At 36.7% G+C, this 25,974-nt stretch overlaps 3 protein-coding genes across 3 annotated transcripts in view; 1 reads left to right on the top strand and 2 right to left on the bottom strand.

The window, feature by feature from the left end:
- The window catches only part of znf532 (zinc finger protein 532), a 6,890-nt gene extending 5,484 nt beyond the window's left edge, over positions 1-1,406 (bottom strand). The window contains exon 1 of the mRNA XM_060039076.1: positions 1,375-1,406. Coding sequence (XP_059895059.1) covers positions 1,375-1,406 — 32 coding nt within the window. The remainder of the gene's footprint in view (positions 1-1,374) is intronic.
- Positions 1,407-1,649: 243 nt separating this feature from the next.
- Positions 1,650-3,180, top strand: grp (gastrin-releasing peptide). Its single transcript, XM_060038431.1, has 3 exons — positions 1,650-2,221; positions 2,460-2,716; positions 2,903-3,180. The coding sequence occupies exons 1-3, from the start codon at positions 2,068-2,070 to the stop codon at positions 2,954-2,956; spliced, it is 465 nt and encodes a 154-aa protein (XP_059894414.1). The 5' UTR covers positions 1,650-2,067; the 3' UTR covers positions 2,957-3,180.
- Positions 3,181-4,516: 1,336 nt separating this feature from the next.
- rx3 (retinal homeobox gene 3) lies at positions 4,517-7,227 on the bottom strand. The gene is made up of 3 exons (XM_060038430.1): positions 6,524-7,227; positions 6,038-6,288; positions 4,517-5,630 (listed from the first exon to the last, which is right to left on the bottom strand). The coding sequence occupies exons 1-3, from the start codon at positions 6,780-6,782 to the stop codon at positions 5,127-5,129; spliced, it is 1,014 nt and encodes a 337-aa protein (XP_059894413.1). The 5' UTR covers positions 6,783-7,227; the 3' UTR covers positions 4,517-5,126.
- Positions 7,228-25,974: the final 18,747 nt, after the last annotated feature.

Below are 25,974 nucleotides of genomic sequence, written 5' to 3'. Positions count from 1 at the left end.
ATGAAGTGAAAACAACCACCGTTAACCGGAAAAGGTACTAAATCCACTCGACAGTGCCATCTGGTGTTTCGATATGTGCATCAATTACCATGTATTTCACAAACAACCACCTTCCGCAATAGTCAAAATATTGTCAAATAGTATAATATGTTCTATCTCATATTTCACAATTCACTCAAAATTTGTTTTCCCAGGGATATCTTAATTGAAGGGAAATGTATGGATTCTGTATTGAGCAGGAATCCTCATGTTGTCGTTTTTTATCATCATTGACATTCTAGAAAAGTGCTTCACAACTTTACTTGGTTTCTAGTGCCCTAGCTACTGTATGTTGATCAAATCTTAAACCAGAAGGTACGTGATTTGTAGCTCGCCAAGAACATTGAAAGTTACAAAGTGACCAAAATCGTGAAAATCTGTCCAAAACCTAGCATCACTTCAAAGCCTAACACCATATATTGTATCCATCTTCCCCTTTTCACCAGAGGTGACCAAGAGGTGACTCATAACACACTAAGGTCGCCCTTGAACATATTGCACACTGCTGTAAGCCATGGGGAAGATTTGCCTTGACAAATTCAACCTATTCCACAGAAATGTGTAACCGATGGTGAACAAATGAACCGATATCCTCGTCTACTCTGGCACATTTCCCACCTTTAATAACCCTGTATCAATAGCCTAATGAATAGAGTCACTGAAGGGTGAGCATCTCAAACAGGCAGAGACGTAGGCCTAGTTAGTCTGTCAACCATTTTGAATTGCCTTGTTGATATTTCCACTGATTCACTTCCCTGGTAAAGGATCTGGATTCACTGTTACGCCACATGTTCTTGATTGGCCTGTCTCTGTTGAACAGGAACAGGATGGCCCTGACAAACTCAACCTATTCCACAGAAATGTGTTCACCATGTTGAACGACGTCCCAAACTCTTCATCTTTCATTTGCAATAGGCCTAAATACTGTTTCTCTTTTAACTCTCCAATGTAGGCCTGCGTGTTTTTAAGCATGAAGTCCTTTAGGCCCACTGTTCCAACCCCACTGTCTAGTTTGGGAGGTAATGGATGGAGAAGGGCTGGGTCGATAGATGAGGATGAAAGATGAGCAAGTTATGGGTGAATAAATATGACTGGAAACCAGATGATGGTGAGCATGGGTTTACTGAGGCATTGGTGAACAAACAACGTAAAAACAAGCACAACAACCCGATCCAACCGGAACAACATTGGTCACTTTCACTCGGTACCACTGGCACCAAATATTCTGAGCCCACGTGTGCAAGAGATTTACGCAAGGCATTATTCCAATTTCTAAATGTAATGGTATTTTAGGGTTGCCAATGTTGCTCTCTCTATACCTCTCCTTTCATTTACCCTTGCTTCCTTTCCTGGAACTCTATGCTCATCCTCTGATTTACAGTTAAAGGCACCCAGTGCAACTTTATGTAAACATTCAATGAAAAATAAACATTCAATTTCTAGTCTTTTATACACGTAGTAAGTTTCAATAACTCCATACCATTACATACCGACATAGAAATTGAATGTTTATTTTTAAGCCTCGAAAGTTGCACTGGGTGCCTTTAAAACAATGAATGTAAAGAGCTGCAGTCACGTTTAGTAACGGTGTTTCTTGTTTTTTTAAACAAGGAAATAACATTCACCGATACTTCTTATTCACTCCTTACGCCTATTATCACGAAGCAATCACTGAATAAACTAACAATGTTGCAACGGTATCGTGCTATAGGTCATAATATGTATTGACTAATATTGAATCCTCAGCCACCGTGGGGTGTATTCTTAACTTGCCACTGACGCACATCTGTAAAGGGCGGGATGCTATTTAACATGGAGCCTTGGGTTTTCTCTCTCAAAGGTCTGCAGCACGCTGAACCTGAACGCGCTACATCTGCTGCACACTACGCCTCCATAATATTCATAATTAATTTAATTTAATTAATTTAATTTAAAGTCTAAACATGGTCGAAAGCTTTTATCTTTAGTTATACTCGCGATATAGTTGAATGCACTGTGGAACTTTTTTTATTTTTTTTCTATTATAAGATGGGCGACGAGTGTGTTAGCTTTTCGTGGACTTACAGACAACTTCTACCAATGTTACTGATACTGGGAACGTTCAGTTGTATGGGGCAGTGTTCACAGAGTCCACCAGCTCTCCTCAGTAAATCTTACCCTCGAGGGAACCACTGGGCAGTGGGTAAGGACCGCTTCGTGAGGCAATGCAAAAAAGAAAAGTTGTTCTTGATTTAATAATGTTATAAGTATTATAATTATTGTTGTGTTGGAACTGGTTGATTATAGATTCGTTTTTTAATGGATTTTACCAATTCAAATAATGTAGGCCTATATCTTCAATCGCCCAAAATGTAACACTATTCCATTGCATACAGCTGTGTCCCTACATGCAGTCCTGTTGTTATTTTATCTCCTCACAGGTCATTTAATGGGGAGGAAGAGCGTTGAGATGTTGCCTGAACCTCCGGTATACGAACAGGACGGAGACGATCCACTGACCTCCTTGGAACGAAAGGAGACACCGCTGGAGCAGCCGCAGCACCCCTCCGCACTAGACCGGGACGTGTTCGGGTCAAGTCCCGCCAACCGGAGACTTCAGGGGCCCCACGGCGCCGACAGACGCCACCTGGAGAGGACGAGATCGAGGGAAGAGGTTCGGGTCAAACCCCTGAGAGAGGTAAAGGGATTTAACCAAATGTTTTATAAAACTGATAAACTCGTTTACTTTATTGTGACCTAAATAAGTAGCTTACTGCATGCCCTAAAAATGTTTATTTGAAGTAAATTGCCTGCAAGTAAACCTGTTAAATCAGTTATTGTATTGGCATTGCATTATTCCGTCAAAGCTGTTGTTGTGTTTTAGATGCCGAACTTGCTGCTGCTTGGTTTACACCTGAAGAATGGGGGTTCCACATGAACCCACTGTACAATGCATTATAGCTGCACGTGTCATGTTACACATATTAAATCCTTCAGAGAATCACAACAAATCACTTATCCTTTATCAGCAGCCTTCCATTTTATATTTTGATTTTTTTTTGTCCAGTTTTTCAATCGCTACAGCAGTAGGCCTACATTTCCAATAAGTTATGCCTATATATTTTTGAACTACAGGTTAGTGAATAAAAATATATATTTTTATTTTCAGTGTACGGTGGAATGTTTATTATGGAATGTCATTGTTTTACCCTACTTAATTTGCAATCCTGAATTGCAGTATTGGGAAGTTCCCCCTAGTGTGTGACTTTAGGCTCACCCTATAAAGGCTTATCTCAATTCATGCCCGGCTGTAGTAGCGGGTTCATAACACTAGATGGCAACAGATATGCGCTTTACAATTGAGGATAGAATAGGACCAAATTTGAGAGCTCATTTAAAAAATGCAAGTCATAATATTGTTGCACACATTTTAAAAGCATTATCTTTGAATGAAAAGCAAAGGAAAAGAGTGATGAATTAACTGCAATGACATGCAATTATGTAAATAATTAATGATAAATGATAGGCTACTTCTTTACTGAACAAATTAGCCTTAGGTTTGTTGTTGGATTTTCGGCCCATGTATTATGTCTGTATTTATGTATTGACTCCATATATTTTCTACTTAATGCTGATCAATCATTTATCCTAACTCAAGCGTGTAATATATATATAAAAAAACATTGTTGGATTCAATTCACTTTATTAGACGTTTCAAGAGGCACAGTTAATATTTTTTCTCTCTGTAAAGAATCATTATTAAATCATGAGGTCAGATATTTACACCCCTGACCCACGTGTGTGTGTTTACCCCCTAGCGTGGGACAACAGAGCTCCTCAGGGCGCGCGCACAATGCCTTATGCTAATTGGCCCAATTCCATTTGATGAAGGCCCTCCTTTCTGCTGCCGCTCAAAGGGAAGGGCTCCTGCCTCATTGGTAACCCAGGACTCATAATAGACCCGAATAATAGACTTACAAACCACTTTCACCCAAACTTCATAAATCTAATTTGACCAGTGCAAAGGGAAAGTTAAGATGCTGTTTAGGGAAGGAGGAAGTGCCCAACAAACTTTAAATAGGGTTAAAAAAATAAAAGAGTTGAAGATAATGATAATAGCGTTGGGATAATGAAATTGAGGCTGTTCTCAGGATGCATGAAAATATATTTTTTATCATTTTATGTTTTAACTATTTTATATTGCCTTATGAATGTTTGTAAACAGGCCTATAAGGTGATGTGTGTGTACACATATCTATTATGTTATAATGACTAAATTCTGAAGCCAAATGTGGAAAGACATAGAAGAAATCACTTTGTCAACGCTTACTTTACTCTTGATTGTCGAAATAGAGAATAAAATAATAAAATAATGTTTCGTGCGTCAACCACACTGGGGTGCTATAGCACCCATGTTTTATTGTATTCATGTGTGGGCATATTATTTAAACTCCAAAACACTTCAGTACTTTGGCAAAAGATGAGGCAATGGCATGTATACCGTTAAAGCTTTTTAATGAAGCTAATCATTATTATTCCAATTAAACACATGCAATGATGCTGGTTATCAGGTGTATAGAAAGTAATTCAGTACCACTGTGAGGTAAGTCCAATAAACGATAAATTCCCAAACCATTGAAGTATGGCAGCGCACAATATTGAAGTTGAACAAATATCATGACGTCATTTTCATATTTATAAAATACAATTCGTCACATTTGACCACAAATAACGAAAACAAAAATGATTTGATCTAATTTGATAACGTGAATGATTATATGCTGTTTTCCCTGTTCAGGCTACATTGCAAAAGTAAAATAAATAAATGGTGATATTCATGGTGATATCAGGACAGCAGGGTTCAGCATGGGACGGAGAGCAGTTTACTGACAAAAATACAACAGTTGAAGCCCATCAGAGCTGGTTAAAATTCCCACCATATCATAAAAAGAGTTCATCAAAAACTGAAAGAGAAGAAAATCCATAGTACAAAATAAAATTATTCTGAATCACAAGGGGGGAAAAAAACACACCCAGACCTAAATCTCCTCATAAGAGCTGGATGAAGTCTGTAAAATACAAGTTAAAAAAGAAGTCCCCCCATCTCGTTACCACGTCTTCCCGAAGGACTGGATGTGTTCCTTGGCCTTCATCCTGAGGGACGCGATGCTGGAGTTCCGCGGGTCCGATTCCTCCAGGACCATTTTGTCCATGAAGCCCGAGCAGGGGTAGGCCGCTGCCGGCGGACATATAGAGCCTATATGAGGGAGCTGGTGATGGTTGGACCCTGACCCGGGCGCCGAGTGGAGGAAAGTAGCCGGCATGGAGGAGGCCATGGAGTGGGGAGGCGGTGGCGATGCGTAACCCCCACCCGAGAGCCCCTGGGAGCCGCCTATGAACCCGGGGAGGCCGGGCAGGGACGAGGCGGCCGTGGTGCTGGTGATAGGGGTGGTGAGCCAGGGGTCCAGGTGCAGACCCCCTGGGCCGTGCAGCGGGTTGGTGGAGGGGCAGCCGAAGGAGAACAGGGACGAGGGGGTGTCCTGCAGCCGGATGGCGCTCACTTCCAGCTTCTCCTGGCGCCGCCACTTGGCGCGTCGGTTCTGGAACCACACCTGAACACACCGGAAGAAAGATGTGTGATCAACGTGTCAATCATGGAATCAATTATATAGCCATTAATCAATTAAAAAGAGAAGTAAGTTAACATTGTTTAACTTTTTCGTCCTTAGGGCTACTTTAATGTAGAAGCTAAAGAGTAAATATTTCATTAGTTAATGTAAGGCTACATAAAAGGCTATATATTTCTAAAGGCCGATCATCTGAATGGAATAAGTAAGTAATGCACCCTATGAATAGTTTTTGCAGCTTCCTAACCTATTTATTAAATAATGAATCAATGAATTGTGACATGAAACATCATGTACTATTGGACATTTACAACCTCTTGCCACCCTGCATTTCAACATTAAAATCACAAAATAACAATAATAGAATAATAACCAATGGCTTGATGATTTACCTGCACTCGGACCTCCGGCAGGTTGACCTTGAGCGCCAGCTCCTCGCGGCTGTACACGTCGGGGTAGTGGGACTTGTCGAAGGCGCGCTCCAGCTCGTGCAGCTGGAAGGTGGTGAAGGTGGTCCGGTTCCTGCGGTGCTTCTTCTTGGGATGGTCCTCCTCCGAGTCCTCTGAGTCCGGTCTGCCGTCCCCGCCCGGCGAGTCTGCTGGGCTGTGGGTCGGACTGTCCGAGGTGGTGGTGCAGCACATACCTGGAGGAGAAGGTGAGCAGGGACGTTTGAGTTAATAGGAGTTCTGTTTTTTTTTTAACAGACATTTTTTAAGTTAGACTCTGAAGAGCGCCAAACTTTTAAGAGTGCGCAGCCAGAAATTAACACCATGTTGAATACAAATGTATATATATAGGCTCTAATATAACTATTTGAAACTTTATTTTTGTTTATATAGACTATGAGTATTATCTTTGAGTCAAACATTTGTACTCACTGTCAAAAGTTTCAGAATGATGCTCTTTCTTGGTCATCGGGGCTACGATCACGTTCCCGTTACGCGCCGTGTCATTCATGCAGGACTTCTCTCTCACGCTGTAAATCGCTGATTTGTTGAACATGTGGTCCTCCTTAAATCCCAATATGGCATCTATACTGTGGACCCTGGCGGGATGTCCCGGGCTCTGGGCAAAACGCGCCGAGGGAGACGAGCGCTCATCCATCATCACTGCACCGGACGATCCGAGAACCCACATTTAGTGATAAATGTCGATGTCGTTCCGGAAAACAAATAATCACACGAGACGGTAGGAAAAAATAACGAGAGATATAGTTTTTAAAATAAAAAGCAAAAACCAGTCAATGCTGATGGACTTTCCGGCTGAGGAACCTGTGCGTAACCACCCCAAATCACATCCAGAAAAACAGATATCAGTCAGTCAGTGTCCTTCCTCCGGTTCATCCACACAAGTGATGAACTCGCATCTTCTGGTACGAGGCTTATAAAGTGGTCCTGGTTTGAAGACCCCCCTACTGGTGTGACCCCCCCAGGAGACGTCAGAGAGGGGAGGCGAGGTTAGGATCTGCTCTTCACGTGGCTGTTGGTGCAACACACTGGTTGTACTGAGTAGCCGGTCCGAGGAAAGGCTCCCGCAGCTCTCCAAGTCCTCTCAATCTCAAGTGCATTACCCACAGTCAGTGAATGACTATAAACCGACTTATATAAATCTTAAAACCATATTTTCTCCTCCTCCAGATGTCGTGTTCATGTTAGGCTGTGGAAACGAGGAGTGGGTTGAAGATTAAACCACAGATTAAGGTAGAAGGAAATTATAATTACACGTTTTCTTGTGGAAGAACATGGATTGCGAGATGAAAGCTTAATATTTAATCAAAGCGTCAAGAAACGTTGACCCATTATTCACTTAGTGAGAAGGATGCTGTCCTTTTGGAATCCGATGATGCAACTGTGATCAAACATAAAACTTATGCATGTCTTTGTAGAAATAATTCGTTATATGCTTTAACTTGCATAATCTAAAGGAATGGACTTTTTTCTTCCAAATCACCCAATGATTATTCAATAGCAAGTCGCTGAAGGAAACAGGCAACCTGTTCCTCTAAGTCAATATTTGTCCTGCAAATTAGGCTCAGGGAAAAGGAGGAAAGTCGTGTAAATTAACACTAAACAAAGATGTGGCCGTAGTTTGTAATCCCGAGCCCACATGCTGCTTAAGGGGATGACATTATTTTACACAAAAGAGTTAAAACCCCTAAAACTATTTAGCACTTCCTAATGAGGCCTACCGAAGATGACCCTCTTCTTTGTCAGCGATAATCGAAGAGCAGGAAGACGCAGAGAAAGAGAGACGTCCGCACTCGAGTGCCCATCGTTCTCCGGCTACTTTAGGGATTTTTTTTTATTCATTTAAATAACATAATAGGGAACATAAATGTCCGAATTGTTATTATAATGATAACAAGTAGGCTATAAAATGGCGTAACTATTTATGAGAGGACTATTGACCAAATATAAAGTGTAGAATAACATGGAATATGCAATAATTGAGGAAGATGAGGTTTAGGCCTATTCTTATTTTCAGACGTTTATATTATTAATATATGATGTGTATAAAGTAATATTCACATCATTATATTCATATTTTTCCTTATATATTTTTTAGACTTAGTTTTGAACGCCAAAACCAATGCTTAACTAAAATGGTCTTAACTCTCCTTCTCAGAGAATTGAAAGGCGTGACATTACCTTAATTACTCACATAGGCCTATTAGTTCGTCTTCAATTAATTAAGTAATCACGTTTGCATACACACAAGAGAAAACAATGACAAGTAATTGGTTGACGAAGGCCTAGGTGAGGGCAGATTCCAGACTCAGATTTCGACAAAAAGTAGCCTAGACTATTTCATAATATATGTCAACATTATAAGCGTTTTTATTATAGTAAAGTTCGTTTTACATTCCCATTAAGTTTTTGTTGGTAATTATAGCACAAAATGCATCCACCATGAAGTTAATACTGCATCTGCTCTGAGGTAGGCCTATACTAGAAATCAGAGTATTTCCGGTTTCCAAGAAGTTTAAACCGAGTCAGCTAGGAATCAGCTGATCCTGTACGAGTCGTTACACAGCAATCACGTTCAACCTCGTGCGCAGCTGCGTGTTAAACTTCAAAACCTCCGTTTTAAGGAGTACGGTTTTAAAGCGCAGGACAGCTAGCACAATGCTAACTGACAGAGCAATCGAACCAAGGGGTAACACTGTCGTTTTCTATCAAATTAAACATAACACCTCGTTTTTTATCAAAAAAAACATAAGGGGTGAAGGTGCGGCCACACCAGACGCGTATCTCGTGTACTTCGCGTATGAAATCGCCATTTTTTCCATAGGGAACCATTGGTTTACGAGCGTATTACGCGTTTCACGCGTAATACGCGTATAAGCAACATTTTACGCGCGTATTGCGCGTATGAGGCGCGTACATTTCAAGAGTTCAAAAAATTGAACTTTTTACGCTCATACGCATGACGATTAGCCGTGTTGCCCAATCAGCGTTGAGCTTGACCCGACGTCACTGGCAGAGAGTAGTGAGCTTGGACAGAAGCATACGGCCGACATCTTTCTTTATTCTGTGTGGAAATAGTAACATAGTTACGCCATTAAATGCTTTTATGGAAACATTTCTAGCGAGAAATGTGCATTTTACTTTCATAATGTTCGCTCGGTGAATGTGAAGGATGTTTGGTTTGATAGTTATGACGAAGAGGGAACGCTCCGTTCACTTGCATGGACAGAGTCTCTGGTTACTAAGCAACCTCAACGTCTTGGCGGACTATATATCTGCTGATCAACACTACGAATGCTGGAAACACACCAGACACACCATGTGAAGTTATTTAACCCGATTATTGTTATTTATATCCGAGATTATTTAATCTAACCCGATCTAAACTCTATCACCAAAACACGGCGGCGTTTGGGTTTCCTACCTCGGACTCCAGCGCAGCCACGTCCGACAACTATCTTTATTCTGGGTGGAAATAGTAACATAGTTACGCCATTAAATGCGTTTATGGAAACATTTTTAGCGAGAAATGTGCATTTTACTTTCGTAATGTTCGCTCGGTGAATGTGAAGGATGTTTGGTTTGATAGTTATGACGAAGAGGGAACGCTCCGTTCACTTGCATGGACATGGACTCATCTAGGCAGTGACGTAGGCGCGTATGGCGCGTATGCGACCATTTTTTACACAAAATGGTCAAGCAACATTTTACGCGCGTATCTCGCGTAAAAATTACGCGAGATACGCGTCTGGTGTGGCCGCACCTTAACACTGTCGTTTTTTATAGACCGTCAAATAAAACATAAGGGGTAACACTGTCGTTTTTTATTCCCAGTCATCAAATAAAACATAAGGGGTAACACTGTTGTTTTTTTATTGCCCGTCAACAAACAAACCGTAAGGGGTAACACTGTCGTTTTTTATCAAAAAAAACATAAGGGGTAACACTGTCGTTTTTTATAGACCGTCATCAAATAAATAATAAGATGTGACTCTGTCGTTTAAATAAAAGATAACGCTGTCGTTTTTTATCAAAAAAAACATAAGGGGTAACACTGTCATTTTTTTATTGCCCGTCATCAAATAAAACGTAAGGGGTAACACTGTCGTTTTTGATCAAATAAAACATAAGGGGTAACACTGTCGTTTTTTATTCCCAGTCATCAAATAAAACGTAAGACGTGTCTATGTGTGGTCCATATTATTTAGATTCAATTCTGCAATCTCCGTTTAATTCAGAAGTAAAGTAGAGATATAACAGGTAACACTGTCGTTTTTTATCAAATAACACATAACGCTGTCGTTTTTTATCAAATAAAACATAAGGGGTAACACTGTAACAGAGTCGTTTTTTATAAAAAAAAACAACTGTCGTTTTTTATCGGCCGTCATCAAAAAAAACATGAGGGGTAACACTGTCGATTTTTATCAAATACGTTTTTTTTATTCCCAGTCATCAATAAAACATAAGGGGTAACACTGTTGTTTTTTATCAAATAAAACATAAGGGGTAACACTGTCGTTTTTTTATTGCCCGTCATCAAATATAACGTAAGGGGTAACACTGTTGTTTTTTATCAAAAAAAACATAAGGGGTAACACTGTCGTTTTTTATTCCCAGTCATCAAATAAAACGTAAGGGGTAACACTGTTGTTTTTTTATTGCCCGTCAACAAATAAATAATAAGATGTATCACTGTCGTTTGTTATCAAATATGGGGTGGCTTAGCTCAGGAGGTTGTGCAGTTTTCTTGTAACTGAAAGGTTGCTTGTTCGATCCCCAGCTCCTCCTATCTGTGCAATTTTGGTACGCCCCCAGCGAGCAACGGACGTGTCTATGTGTGGTCCATATTATTTAGATTCAATTCTGCAATCTCCGTTTAATTCAGAAGTAAAGTCGAGATATAACAGGTAACACTGTCGTTTTTTATCAAATAAAACATAACGCTGTCGTTTTTTATCAAATAAAACATAAGGGGTAACACTGTAACAGAGTCGTTTTTTATAAAAAAAAACAACTGTCGTTTTTTATCGGCCGTCATCAAAAAAAACATAAGGGGAAACACTGTCGATTTTTTATCAAATACGTTTTTTTTATTCCCAGTCATCAATAAAACATAAGGGGTAACACTGTTGTTTTTTATCAAATAAAACATAAGGGGTAACACTGTCGTTTTTTTATTGCCCGTCATCAAATAAAACGTAAGGGGTAAAACTGTCGTTTTTTAGCAAATAAAACATAAGGGGTAACACTGTCGTTTTTTATCGGCCGTCATCAAAAAAAACATAAGGGGTAACACTGTCGTTTTTTGTCAAATACGTTTTTTTTATTCCCAGTCATCAATAAAACATTAGGGGTAACACTGTTGTTTTTTATCAAATAAAACATAAGGGGTAACACTGTCGTTTTTTTATTGCCCGTCATCAAATAAAACGTAAGGGGTAACACTGTTGTTTTTTTAATAAAACATAAGGGGTAACACTGCCGTTTTTTATCGGCCGTCATAAAAAAAAACATAAGGGGTAACAATGTTGTTTTTTATCAAAAAAAACATAATGGGTAACTGTCGTTTTTTTATTGCCGTCATCAAATAATACGTAAGGGGTAACACTGTCGTTTTTTTAATAAAACATAAGGGGTAACACTGCCGTTTTTTATCGGCCGTCAGCAAAAAAAACGTAAGGGGTAACACTGTCGTTTTTTATAGACCGTCATCAAATAAATAATAAGATGTGACACTGTCGTTTAAATAAAAGATAACGCTGTCGTTTTTTATCAAAAAAAACATAAGGGGTAACACTGTCATTTTTTTATTGCCCGTCATCATATAAAACGTAAGGGGTAACACTGTCGTTTTTTATCAAAAAAAACATAAGGGGTAACACTGTCGTTTTTTATCAAATAAAACATAAGGGGTAACACTGTCGTTTTTTTATTGCCCGTCATCAAATAAAACGTAAGGGGTAACACTGTCGTTTTTTTAATAAAACAGAAGGGGTAACACTGTCGTTTTTTATCAAATAAAACATAAGGGGTAACACTGTCGTTTTTTATCAAATAAAACATAAGGGGCAACACTGTCGTTTTTTATTGGCCGTCATCAAATAAAACGTAAGGGGTAACACTGTTGTTTTTTATCAAAAAAAACATAAGGGGTAACACTGTCGTTTTTTATTCCCAGTCATCAAATAAAACGTAAGGGGTAACACTGTTGTTTTTTTATTGCCCGTCAACAAATAAAACGTAAGGGGTAACACTGTTGTTTTTTAACAAAAAAAACATAAGGGGTAACACTGTCGTTTTTTATACACCGTCATGAAATAAATAATAAGATGTATCACTGTCGTTTGTTATCAAATATGGGGTGGCTTAGCTCAGGAGGTTGTGCAGTTTTCTTGTAACTGAAAGGTTGCTTGTTCGATCCCCAGCTCCTCCTATCTGTGCAATTTTGGTACGCCCCCAGCGAGCAACGGACGTGTCTATGTGTGGTCCATATTATTTAGATTCAATTCTGCAATCTCCGTTTAATTCAGAAGTAAAGTCGAGATATAACAGGTAACACTGTCGTTTTTTATCAAATAAAACATAACGCTGTCGTTTTTTATCAAATAAAACATAAGGGGTAACACTGTAACAGAGTCGTTTTTAAAAAAAAAAAAAAAAATGTCGTTTTTTATCGGCCGTCATCAAAAAAAACATAAGGGGTAACACTGTCGATTTTTATCAAATACGTTTTTTTTATTCCCAGTCATCAATAAAACATAAGGGGTAACACTGTTGTTTTTTATCAAATAAAACATAAGGGGTAACACTGTCGTTTTTTTATTGCCCGTCATCAAATAAAACGTAAGGGGTAAAACTGTCGTTTTTTAGCAAATAAAACATAAGGGGTAACACTGTCGTTTTTTATCGGCCGTCATCAAAAAAAACATAAGGGGTAACACTGTCGTTTTTTGTCAAATACGTTTTTTTTATTCCCAGTCATCAATAAAACATTAGGGGTAACACTGTTGTTTTTTATCAAATAAAACATAAGGGGTAACACTGTCGTTTTTTTATTGCCCGTCATCAAATAAAACGTAAGGGGTAACACTGTCGTTTTTTTAGCAAATAAAACATAAGGGGTGACACTGTCGTTTTTTATCGGCCGTCATCAAATAAAACGTAAGGGGTAACACTGTCGTTTTTTTAATAAAACATAAGGGGTAACACTGCCGTTTTTTATCGGCCGTCATAAAAAATAACATAAGGGGTAACTCTGTTGTTTTTTATCAAATAAAACATAAGGGGTAACACTGTCGTTTTTTTATTGCCCGTCATCAAATAAAATGTAAGGGGTAACACTGTCGTTTTTTTAATAAAACATAAGGGGTAACACTGTTGTTTTTTTATTGCCCGTCAACAAATAAAACGTAAGGGGTAACACTGTTGTTTTTTAACAAAAAAAACATAAGGGGTAACACTGTCGTTTTTTATACACCGTCATCAAATAAATAATAAGATGTATCACTGTCGTTTGTTATCAAATATGGGGTGGCTTAGCTCAGGAGGTTGTGCAGTTTTCTTGTAACTGAAAGGTTGCTTGTTCGATCCCCAGCTCCTCCTATCTGTGCAATTTTGGTACGCCCCCAGCGAGCAACGGACGTGTCTATGTGTGGTCCATATTATTTAGATTCAATTCTGCAATCTCCGTTTAATTCAGAAGTAAAGTCGAGATATAACAGGTAACACTGTCGTTTTTTATCAAATAAAACATAACGCTGTCGTTTTTTATCAAATAAAACATAAGGGGTAACACTGTAACAGAGTCGTTTTTAAAAAAAAAAAAAAAAAATGTCGTTTTTTATCGGCCGTCATCAATAAAAACATAAGGGGTAACACTGTCGTTTTTTGTCAAATACGTTTTTTTTATTCCCAGTCATCAATAAAACATTAGGGGTAACACTGTTGTTTTTTATCAAATAAAACATAAGGGGTAACACTGTCGTTTTTTTATTGCCCGTCATCAAATAAAACGTAAGGGGTAACACTGTCGTTTTTTTAGCAAATAAAACATAAGGGGTGACACTGTCGTTTTTTATCGGCCGTCATCAAATAAAACGTAAGGGGTAACACTGTCGTTTTTTTAATAAAACATAAGGGGTAACACTGCCGTTTTTTATCGGCCGTCATAAAAAATAACATAAGGGGTAACTCTGTTGTTTTTTATCAAAAAAAACATAAGGGGTAACTGTCGTTTTTTTATTGCCCGTCATCAAATAAAACGTAAGGGGTAACACTGTCGTTTTTTTAATAAAACATAAGGGGTAACACTGTCGTTTTTTATCGGTCGTCAGCAAAAAAGACGTAAGGGGTAACACTGTCGTTTTTTTATCGGCCGTCGTCAAAAAAAACATAAGGGGTAACACTGTCGTTTTTTATCAAATAAAACATAAGGGGTAACACTTTCGTTTTTTATCAAATAAAACATAAGGGGTAACACTGTCGTTTTTTATCAAATAAAACATAAGGGGTAACACTGTCGTTTTTTATTCCCAGTCATCAAATAAAACGTAAGGGGTAACACTGTCGTTTTTTATCAAATAAAACACAAGGGGTAACACTGTCGTTTTTTATCAAATAAAACATAAGGGGTAACACTGTCGTTTTTTATCAAATAAAACATAAGGGGTAACACTGTCGTTTTTTATTCCCAGTCATCAAATAAAACGTAAGGGGTAACACTGTCGTTTTTTATCAAATAAAACGTAAGGGGTAACACTGTCGTTTTTTATCAAAGAAAACATAAGGGGTAACACGGTCGTTTTTTATCAAATAAAACATAAGGGGTAACACTGTCGTTTTTTATTCCCAGTCATCAAATAAAACGTAAGGGGTAACACTGTCGTTTTTTATCAAATAAAACACAAGGGGTAACACTGTCGTTTTTTATCAAATAAAACATAAGGGGTAACACTGTCGTTTTTTATTCCTAGTCATCAAATAAAACGTAAGGGGTAACACTGTCGTTTTTTATCAAAAAAAACATAAGGGTCGTTTTTTATAGACCGTCATCAAATAAAACGTAAGGGGTAACACTGTTGTTTTTTATCAAAAAAAACATAAGGGGTAACACTGTTGTTTTTTATGGACCGTCATCAATTAAATAATAAGATGTGACACTGTCGTAATTTATGAAATATGGGGCGGCTTAGCTCAGGAGGTAGAGCAGTTTTCTTGTAACTGAAAGGTTGCGTGTTCGATCCCCAGCTCCTCCTAGCTGCGCAATTATAGTATGCCACCAGCGAGCAAAGGACGTGTCTATGTGTCGTGCATATTATTTAGATTCAATTCTGCAATCTCCGTTTAATTCAGAAGTAAAGGTAACACTGTGGTTTTTTATCAAATAAAACATAACGCTGTCGTTTTTTATCAAAAAAAACATAAGTCGTTTTTTTATTGCCCGTGATCAAATAAAATGTAAGGGTTAACACTGTCGTTTTTTTAATAAAATATAAGGGGTAACACTGTCGTTTTTTATTGGCCGTCATCAAAAAAAACATAAGGGGTAACACTGTCGTTTTTTATCAAATAAGTTTTTTTTATTCCCAGTCATCAATAAAACATAAGGGGTAACACTGTTGTTTTTTATCAAATAAAACATAAGGGGTAACACTGTCGTTTTTTTATTGCCCGTCATCAAATAAAACGTAAGGGGTAACACTGTCGTTTTTTTAGCAAATAAAACATAAGGGGTGACACTGTCGTTTTTTTAATAAAACATAAGGGGTAACACTGCCGTTTTTTATCGGGCGTCATAAAAAATAACATAAGGGGTATCAATGTTGTTTTTTATCAAAAAAAACATAAGGGGTAACTGTCGTTTTTTTATTGCCCGTCATCAAATAAAACATAAGGGGTAACACTGTCGTTTTTTTAATAAAACATAAGGGGTAACACTGTCGTTTTTTTAATAAAACATAAGGGGTAACACTGTCGTTTTTTATCGGCCGTCGTCAAAAAAAACAAAAAGATAAAAAACTGTTGTTTTTTATCAAATAAAACATCAGGGGTAACACTTTCGTTTTTTATCAAATAAAACATAAGGGGTAACACTGTCGTTTTTTATTCCCGGTCATCAAATAAAACGTAAGGGGTAACACTGTCGTTTTTTATCAAATAAAACGTAAGGGGTAACACTGTCGTTTTTTATCAAATAAAACATAAGGGGTAACACTGTCGTTTTTTATCAAATAAAACATATGGGGTAACACTGTCGTTTTTTATTCCCAGTCATCAAATAAAACGTAAGGGGTAACACTGTCGTTTTTTATCGGCCGTCGTCAAAAAAAACATAAGGGGTAACACTGTCGTTTTTTATCAAATAAAACATAAGGGGTAACACTGTCGTTTTTTATCAAATAAAACATAAGGGGTAACACTGTCGCTTTTTATTCCCAGTCATCAAATAAAACGTAAGGGGTAACACTGTCGTTTTTTATCAAAAAAAACATAAGGGTCGTTTTTTATAGACCGTCATCAAATAAATAATAAGATGTGACACTGTTGTTTGTTATCAAAACTGGGGCGGCTTAGCTCAGGAGGTAGAGCATATTTCTTGAAACTGAAAGGTTGCTTGTTCGATCCCCAACTCCTCCGAGCTGCGCTATTATAGTACGCCCCCCGTGTTCAACGGACGTGTCTATGTGTCGTCCATGTTAGTTAGATTCAATTCTGCAATCTCAGTTTAATTCAGTAGTAAAGTTAACACTGTCGTTTTTTATCAAATAAAACATAACGCTGTCGTTTTTTATCAAAAAAAACATAAGGGGCAACACTGTCGTCTTGTTATTGCCCGTCATCAAATAAAACGTAAGGGGTAGCAATGTCGTTTTTTTAATAAAACATAAGGGGTAACACTGTCGTTTTTTATCGGCCGTCCTCAAAAAAAACATATGGGGTAACACTGTCGTTTTTTATCAAATAAAACATGAGGGGTAACACTATCGTTTTCTATTGCCCGTCATCAAATAAAACGTAAGGGGTAACACTGTCGTTTTTTATCAGCCGTCATAAAAAAAAACGTAAGGGGTAACACTGTCGTTTTTTATCAAAAATAACATAAGAGGTAATTGTCGTTTTTTTATTGCCTGTTATCAAATAAAATGTAAGGGGTAACACTGTCGTTTTTTTAATAAAACATAAGGGGTAACACTGTCGTTTCTTATCGGCCGTCATCAAAAAAAACGTAAGGGGTGTCACTGTCGTTTTTTATCGGCCGTCGTCCAAAAAAAAATAAGGGGTAACACTGTCGTTTTTTATCAAATAAAACATAAGGGGTAACACTGTCGTTTTTTATCAAATAAAACATAAGGGGCAACACTGTCGTTTTTTATAGACCGTCATCAAATAAATAATAAGATGTGACACTGTCGTAATTTATGAAATATGGGGCGGCTTAGCTCAGGAGGTAGAGCAGATTTCTTGTAACTGAAAGGTTGCGTGTTCGATCCCTAGCTCCTCCTAGCTGCGCAATTATAGTATGCCACCAGCGAGCAAAGGACGTGTCTATGTGTCGTGCATATTATTTAGATTCAATTCTGCAATCTCCGTTTAATTCAGAAGTAAAGGTAACACTGTCGTTTTTTATCAAATAAAACATAACGCTGTCGTTTTTTATCAAAAAAAACATAAGTCGTTTTTTTATTGCCCGTGATCAAATAAAATGTAAGGGTTAACACTGTCGTTTTTTTAATAAAATATAAGGGGTAACACTGTCGTTTTTTATCGGCCGTCATCAAAAAAAACATAAGGGGTAACACTGTCGTTTTTTATCAAATAAGTTTTTTTTATTCCCAGTCATCAATAAAACATAAGGGGTAACACTGTTGTTTTTTATCAAATAAAACATAAGGGGTAACACTGTCGTTTTTTTATTGCCCGTCATCAAATAAAACGTAAGGGGTAACACTGTCGTTTTTTTAGCAAATAAAACATAAGGGGTGACACTGTCGTTTTTTATCGGCCGTCATCAAAAAAAACATAAGGGGTAACACTGTCGTTTTTTATCAAATAAGTTTTTTTTATTCCCAGTCATCAATAAAACATTAGGGGAAACACTGTTGTTTTTTATCAAATAAAACATAAGGGGTAACACTGTCGTTTTTTTATTGCCCGTCATCAAATAAAACGTAAGGGGTAACACTGTCGTTTTTTTAATAAAACATAAGGGGTAACACTGCCGTTTTTTATCGGCCGTCATAAAAAATAACATAAGGGGTATCAATGTTGTTTTTTATCAAAAAAAACATAAGGGGTAACTGTCGTTTTTTTATTGCCCGTCATCAAATAAAACATAAGGGGTAACACTGTCGTTTTTTTAATAAAACATAAGGGGTAACACTGTCGTTTTTTATCGGCCGTCGTCAAAAAAAACAAAAAGATAAAAAACTGTCGTTTTTTATCAAATAAAACATAAGGGGTAACACTTTCGTTTTTTATCAAATAAAACATAAGGGGTAACACTGTCGTTTTTTATTCCTGGTCATCAAATAAAACGTAAGGGGTAACACTGTCGTTTTTTATCAAATAAAACGTAAGGGGTAACACTGTCGTTTTTTATCAAATAAAACATAAGGGGTAACACTGTCGTTTTTTATCAAATAAAACATAAGGGGTAACACTGTCGTTTTTTATTCCCAGTCATCAAATAAAACGTAAGGGGTAACACTGTTGTTTTTTATCGGCCGTCGTCAAAAAAAACATAAGGGGTAACACTGTTGTTTTTTATCAAATAAAACATAAGGGGTAACACTGTCGTTTTTTATCAAATAAAACATAAGGGGTAACACTGTCGCTTTTTATTCCCAGTCATCAAATAAAACGTAAGGGGTAACACTGTCGTTTTTTATCAAAAAAAACATAAGGGTCGTTTTTTATAGACCGTCATCAAATAAATAATAAGATGTGACACTGTTGTTTGTTATCAAAATTGGGGCGGCTTAGCTCAGGAGGTAGAGCATATTTCTTGTAACTGAAAGGTTGCGTGTTCGATCCCCAGCTCCTCCTAGCTGCGCAATTATAGTACGCCCCCCGTGAGCAACGGACGTGTCTATGTGTCGTCCATGTTAGTTAGATTCAATTCTGCAATCTCCGTTTAATTCAGAAGTAAAGGTAACACTGTCGTTTTTTATCAAATAAAACATAACGCTGTCGTTTTTTATCAAAAAAAACATAAGTCGTTTTTTTATTGCCCGTGATCAAATAAAATGTAAGGGTTAACACTGTCGTTTTTTTAATAAAATATAAGGGGTAACACTGTCGTTTTTTATCGGCCGTCATCAAAAAAAACATAAGGGGTAACACTGTCGTTTTTTATCAAATACGTTTTTTTTATTCCCAGTCATCAATAAAACATAAGGGGTAACACTGTTGTTTTTTATCAAATAAAACATAAGGGGTAACACTGTCGTTTTTTTATTGCCCGTCATCAAATAAAACGTAAGGGGTAACACTGTCGTTTTTTTAGCAAATAAAACATAAGGGGTGACACTGTCGTTTTTTATCGGCCGTCATCAAAAAAAACATAAGGGGTAACACTGTCGTTTTTTATCAAATACGTTTTTTTTATTCCCAGTCATCAATAAAACATTAGGGGAAACACTGTTGTTTTTTATCAAATAAAACATAAGGGGTAACACTGTCGTTTTTTTATTGCCCGTCATCAAATAAAACGTAAGGGGTAACACTGTCGTTTTTTTAATAAAACATAAGGGGTAACACTGCCGTTTTTTATCGGCCGTCATAAAAAATAACATAAGGGGTATCAATGTTGTTTTTTATCAAAAAAAACATAAGGGGTAACTGTCGTTTTTTTATTGCCCGTCATCAAATAAAACATAAGGGGTAACACTGTCGTTTTTTTAATAAAACATAAGGGGTAACACTGTCGTTTTTTATCGGCCGTCGTCAAAAAAAACAAAAAGATAAAAAACTGTCGTTTTTTATCAAATAAAACATAAGGGGTAACACTTTCGTTTTTTATCAAATAAAACATAAGGGGTAACACTGTCGTTTTTTATTCCCGGTCATCAAATAAAACGTAAGGGGTAACACTGTCGTTTTTTATCAAATAAAACGTAAGGGGTAACACTGTCGTTTTTTATCAAATAAAACATAAGGGGTAACTCTGTTGTTTTTTATCAAAAAAAACATAAGGGGTAACTGTCGTTTTTTTATTGCCCGTCATCAAATAAAACGTAAGGGGTAACACTGTCGTTTTTTTAATAAAACATAAGGGGTAACACTGTCGTTTTTTATCGGTCGTCAGCAAAAAAGACGTAAGGGGTAACACTGTCGTTTTTTTATCGGCCGTCGTCAAAAAAAACATAAGGGGTAACACTGTCGTTTTTTATCAAATAAAACATAAGGGGTAACACTTTCGTTTTTTATCAAATAAAACATAAGGGGTAACACTGTCGTTTTTTATTCCCGGTCATCAAATAAAACGTAAGGGGTAACACTGTCGTTTTTTATCAAATAAAACGTAAGGGGTAACACTGTCGTTTTTTATCAAAGAAAACATAAGGGGTAACACTGTCGTTTTTTATCAAATAAAACATAAGGGGTAACACTGTCGTTTTTTATTCCCAGTCATCAAATAAAACGTAAGGGGTAACACTGTCGTTTTTTATCAAATAAAACACAAGGGGTAACACTGTCGTTTTTTATCAAATAAAACATAAGGGGTAACACTGTCGTTTTTTATCAAATAAAACATAAGGGGTAACACTGTCGTTTTTTATTCCCAGTCATCAAATAAAACGTAAGGGGTAACACTGTCGTTTTTTATCAAATAAAACGTAAGGGGTAACACTGTCGTTTTTTATCAAAGAAAACATAAGGGGTAACACGGTCGTTTTTTATCAAATAAAACATAAGGGGTAACACTGTCGTTTTTTATTCCCAGTCATCAAATAAAACGTAAGGGGTAACACTGTCGTTTTTTATCAAATAAAACACAAGGGGTAACACTGTCGTTTTTTATCAAATAAAACATAAGGGGTAACACTGTCGTTTTTTATTCCTAGTCATCAAATAAAACGTAAGGGGTAACACTGTCGTTTTTTATCAAAAAAAACATAAGGGTCGTTTTTTATAGACCGTCATCAAATAAAACGTAAGGGGTAACACTGTTGTTTTTTATCAAAAAAAACATAAGGGGTAACACTGTTGTTTTTTATGGACCGTCATCAATTAAATAATAAGATGTGACACTGTCGTAATTTATGAAATATGGGGCGGCTTAGCTCAGGAGGTAGAGCAGTTTTCTTGTAACTGATAGGTTGCGTGTTCGATCCCCAGCTCCTCCTAGCTGCGCAATTATAGTATGCCACCAGCGAGCAAAGGACGTGTCTATGTGTCGTGCATATTATTTAGATTCAATTCTGCAATCTCCGTTTAATTCAGAAGTAAAGGTAACACTGTGGTTTTTTATCAAATAAAACATAACGCTGTCGTTTTTTATCAAAAAAAACATAAGTCGTTTTTTTATTGCCCGTGATCAAATAAAATGTAAGGGTTAACACTGTCGTTTTTTTAATAAAATATAAGGGGTAACACTGTCGTTTTTTATTGGCCGTCATCAAAAAAAACATAAGGGGTAACACTGTCGTTTTTTATCAAATAAGTTTTTTTTATTCCCAGTCATCAATAAAACATAAGGGGTAACACTGTTGTTTTTTATCAAATAAAACATAAGGGGTAACACTGTCGTTTTTTTATTGCCCGTCATCAAATAAAACGTAAGGGGTAACACTGTCGTTTTTTTAGCAAATAAAACATAAGGGGTGACACTGTCGTTTTTTTAATAAAACATAAGGGGTAACACTGCCGTTTTTTATCGGGCGTCATAAAAAATAACATAAGGGGTATCAATGTTGTTTTTTATCAAAAAAAACATAAGGGGTAACTGTCGTTTTTTTATTGCCCGTCATCAAATAAAACATAAGGGGTAACACTGTCGTTTTTTTAATAAAACATAAGGGGTAACACTGTCGTTTTTTATCGGCCGTCGTCAAAAAAAACAAAAAGATAAAAAACTGTTGTTTTTTATCAAATAAAACATCAGGGGTAACACTTTCGTTTTTTATCAAATAAAACATAAGGGGTAACACTGTCGTTTTTTATTCCCGGTCATCAAATAAAACGTAAGGGGTAACACTGTCGTTTTTTATCAAATAAAACGTAAGGGGTAACACTGTCGTTTTTTATCAAATAAAACATAAGGGGTAACACTGTCGTTTTTTATCAAATAAAACATATGGGGTAACACTGTCGTTTTTTATTCCCAGTCATCAAATAAAACGTAAGGGGTAACACTGTCGTTTTTTATCGGCCGTCGTCAAAAAAAACATAAGGGGTAACACTGTCGTTTTTTATCAAATAAAACATAAGGGGTAACACTGTCGTTTTTTATCAAATAAAACATAAGGGGTAACACTGTCGCTTTTTATTCCCAGTCATCAAATAAAACGTAAGGGGTAACACTGTCGTTTTTTATCAAAAAAAACATAAGGGTCGTTTTTTATAGACCGTCATCAAATAAATAATAAGATGTGACACTGTTGTTTGTTATCAAAATTGGGGCGGCTTAGCTCAGGAGGTAGAGCATATTTCTTGAAACTGAAAGGTTGCTTGTTCGATCCCCAACTCCTCCGAGCTGCGCTATTATAGTACGCCCCCCGTGTTCAACGGACGTGTCTATGTGTCGTCCATGTTAGTTAGATTCAATTCTGCAATCTCAGTTTAATTCAGTAGTAAAGTTAACACTGTCGTTTTTTATCAAATAAAACATAACGCTGTCGTTTTTTATCAAAAAAAACATAAGGGGCAACACTGTCGTCTTGTTATTGCCCGTCATCAAATAAAACGTAAGGGGTAGCAATGTCGTTTTTTTAATAAAACATAAGGGGTAACACTGTCGTTTTTTATCGGCCGTCCTCAAAAAAAACATATGGGGTAACACTGTCGTTTTTTATCAAATAAAACATGAGGGGTAACACTATCGTTTTCTATTGCCCGTCATCAAATAAAACGTAAGGGGTAACACTGTCGTTTTTTATCAGCCGTCATAAAAAAAAACGTAAGGGGTAACACTGTCGTTTTTTATCAAAAATAACATAAGAGGTAATTGTCGTTTTTTTATTGCCTGTTATCAAATAAAATGTAAGGGGTAACACTGTCGTTTTTTTAATAAAACATAAGGGGTAACACTGTCGTTTCTTATCGGCCGTCATCAAAAAAAACGTAAGGGGTGTCACTGTCGTTTTTTATCGGCCGTCGTCCAAAAAAAAATAAGGGGTAACACTGTCGTTTTTTATCAAATAAAACATAAGGGGTAACACTGTCGTTTTTTATCAAATAAAACATAAGGGGCAACACTGTCGTTTTTTATAGACCGTCATCAAATAAATAATAAGATGTGACACTGTCGTAATTTATGAAATATGGGGCGGCTTAGCTCAGGAGGTAGAGCAGATTTCTTGTAACTGAAAGGTTGCGTGTTCGATCCCTAGCTCCTCCTAGCTGCGCATTTATAGTATGCCACCAGCGAGCAAAGGACGTGTCTATGTGTCGTGCATATTATTTAGATTCAATTCTGCAATCTCCGTTTAATTCAGAAGTAAAGGTAACACTGTCGTTTTTTATCAAATAAAACATAACGCTGTCGTTTTTTATCAAAAAAAACATAAGTCGTTTTTTTATTGCCCGTGATCAAATAAAATGTAAGGGTTAACACTGTCGTTTTTTTAATAAAATATAAGGGGTAACACTGTCGTTTTTTATCGGCCGTCATCAAAAAAAACATAAGGGGTAACACTGTCGTTTTTTATCAAATAAGTTTTTTTTATTCCCAGTCATCAATAAAACATAAGGGGTAACACTGTTGTTTTTTATCAAATAAAACATAAGGGGTAACACTGTCGTTTTTTTATTGCCCGTCATCAAATAAAACGTAAGGGGTAACACTGTCGTTTTTTTAGCAAATAAAACATAAGGGGTGACACTGTCGTTTTTTATCGGCCGTCATCAAAAAAAACATAAGGGGTAACACTGTCGTTTTTTATCAAATAAGTTTTTTTTATTCCCAGTCATCAATAAAACATTAGGGGAAACACTGTTGTTTTTTATCAAATAAAACATAAGGGGTAACACTGTCGTTTTTTTATTGCCCGTCATCAAATAAAACGTAAGGGGTAACACTGTCGTTTTTTTAATAAAACATAAGGGGTAACACTGCCGTTTTTTATCGGCCGTCATAAAAAATAACATAAGGGGTATCAATGTTGTTTTTTATCAAAAAAAACATAAGGGGTAACTGTCGTTTTTTTATTGCCCGTCATCAAATAAAACATAAGGGGTAACACTGTCGTTTTTTTAATAAAACATAAGGGGTAACACTGTCGTTTTTTATCGGCCGTCGTCAAAAAAAACAAAAAGATAAAAAACTGTCGTTTTTTATCAAATAAAACATAAGGGGTAACACTTTCGTTTTTTATCAAATAAAACATAAGGGGTAACACTGTCGTTTTTTATTCCTGGTCATCAAATAAAACGTAAGGGGTAACACTGTCGTTTTTTATCAAATAAAACGTAAGGGGTAACACTGTCGTTTTTTATCAAATAAAACATAAGGGGTAACACTGTCGTTTTTTATCAAATAAAACATAAGGGGTAACACTGTCGTTTTTTATTCCCAGTCATCAAATAAAACGTAAGGGGTAACACTGTTGTTTTTTATCGGCCGTCGTCAAAAAAAACATAAGGGGTAACACTGTCGTTTTTTATCAAATAAAACATAAGGGGTAACACTGTCGTTTTTTATCAAATAAAACATAAGGGGTAACACTGTCGCTTTTTATTCCCAGTCATCAAATAAAACGTAAGGGGTAACACTGTCGTTTTTTATCAAAAAAAACATAAGGGTCGTTTTTTATAGACCGTCATCAAATAAATAATAAGATGTGACACTGTTGTTTGTTATCAAAATTGGGGCGGCTTAGCTCAGGAGGTAGAGCATATTTCTTGTAACTGAAAGGTTGCGTGTTCGATCCCCAGCTCCTCCTAGCTGCGCAATTATAGTACGCCCCCCGTGAGCAACGGACGTGTCTATGTGTCGTCCATGTTAGTTAGATTCAATTCTGCAATCTCCGTTTAATTCAGAAGTAAAGGTAACACTGTCGTTTTTTATCAAATAAAACATAACGCTGTCGTTTTTTATCAAAAAAAACATAAGTCGTTTTTTTATTGCCCGTGATCAAATAAAATGTAAGGGTTAACACTGTCGTTTTTTTAATAAAATATAAGGGGTAACACTGTCGTTTTTTATCGGCCGTCATCAAAAAAAACATAAGGGGTAACACTGTCGTTTTTTATCAAATACGTTTTTTTTATTCCCAGTCATCAATAAAACATAAGGGGTAACACTGTTGTTTTTTATCAAATAAAACATAAGGGGTAACACTGTCGTTTTTTTATTGCCCGTCATCAAATAAAACGTAAGGGGTAACACTGTCGTTTTTTTAGCAAATAAAACATAAGGGGTGACACTGTCGTTTTTTATCGGCCGTCATCAAAAAAAACATAAGGGGTAACACTGTCGTTTTTTATCAAATACGTTTTTTTTATTCCCAGTCATCAATAAAACATTAGGGGAAACACTGTTGTTTTTTATCAAATAAAACATAAGGGGTAACACTGTCGTTTTTTTATTGCCCGTCATCAAATAAAACGTAAGGGGTAACACTGTCGTTTTTTTAATAAAACATAAGGGGTAACACTGCCGTTTTTTATCGGCCGTCATAAAAAATAACATAAGGGGT

Source organism: Gadus macrocephalus, chromosome 19, assembly GCF_031168955.1.
Source record: "Gadus macrocephalus chromosome 19, ASM3116895v1".
Taxonomy (NCBI): domain Eukaryota; kingdom Metazoa; phylum Chordata; class Actinopteri; order Gadiformes; family Gadidae; genus Gadus; species Gadus macrocephalus.
The sequence above is the reverse complement of the archived record's forward strand: the minus strand, read 5'-3'. Positions and strand labels throughout refer to the sequence as shown.

What these genes read in the sequence shown, in the direction of transcription:
- rx3 (XM_060038430.1), bottom strand. Translation starts at nt 6,782, where the DNA reads ATGTGGGTTCTCGGATCGTCCGGTGCAGTGATGATGGATGAGCGCTCG. An exon ending in TCATTCTGAAACTTTTGACA is followed by an intron (nt 6,289 to 6,523) that starts GTGAGTACAAAT and finishes CTTCTCCTCCAG; the next exon opens with GTATGTGCTGCACCACCACC. An exon ending in TGCCGGAGGTCCGAGTGCAG is followed by an intron (nt 5,631 to 6,037) that starts GTAAATCATCAA and finishes CGGTGTGTTCAG; the next exon opens with GTGTGGTTCCAGAACCGACG.
- grp (XM_060038431.1), top strand. Translation starts at nt 2,068, where the DNA reads ATGGGCGACGAGTGTGTTAGCTTTTCGTGGACTTACAGACAACTTCTA. An exon ending in AGGGAACCACTGGGCAGTGG is followed by an intron (nt 2,222 to 2,459) that starts GTAAGGACCGCT and finishes ATCTCCTCACAG; the next exon opens with GTCATTTAATGGGGAGGAAG. An exon ending in GGGTCAAACCCCTGAGAGAG is followed by an intron (nt 2,717 to 2,902) that starts GTAAAGGGATTT and finishes GTTGTGTTTTAG; the next exon opens with ATGCCGAACTTGCTGCTGCT.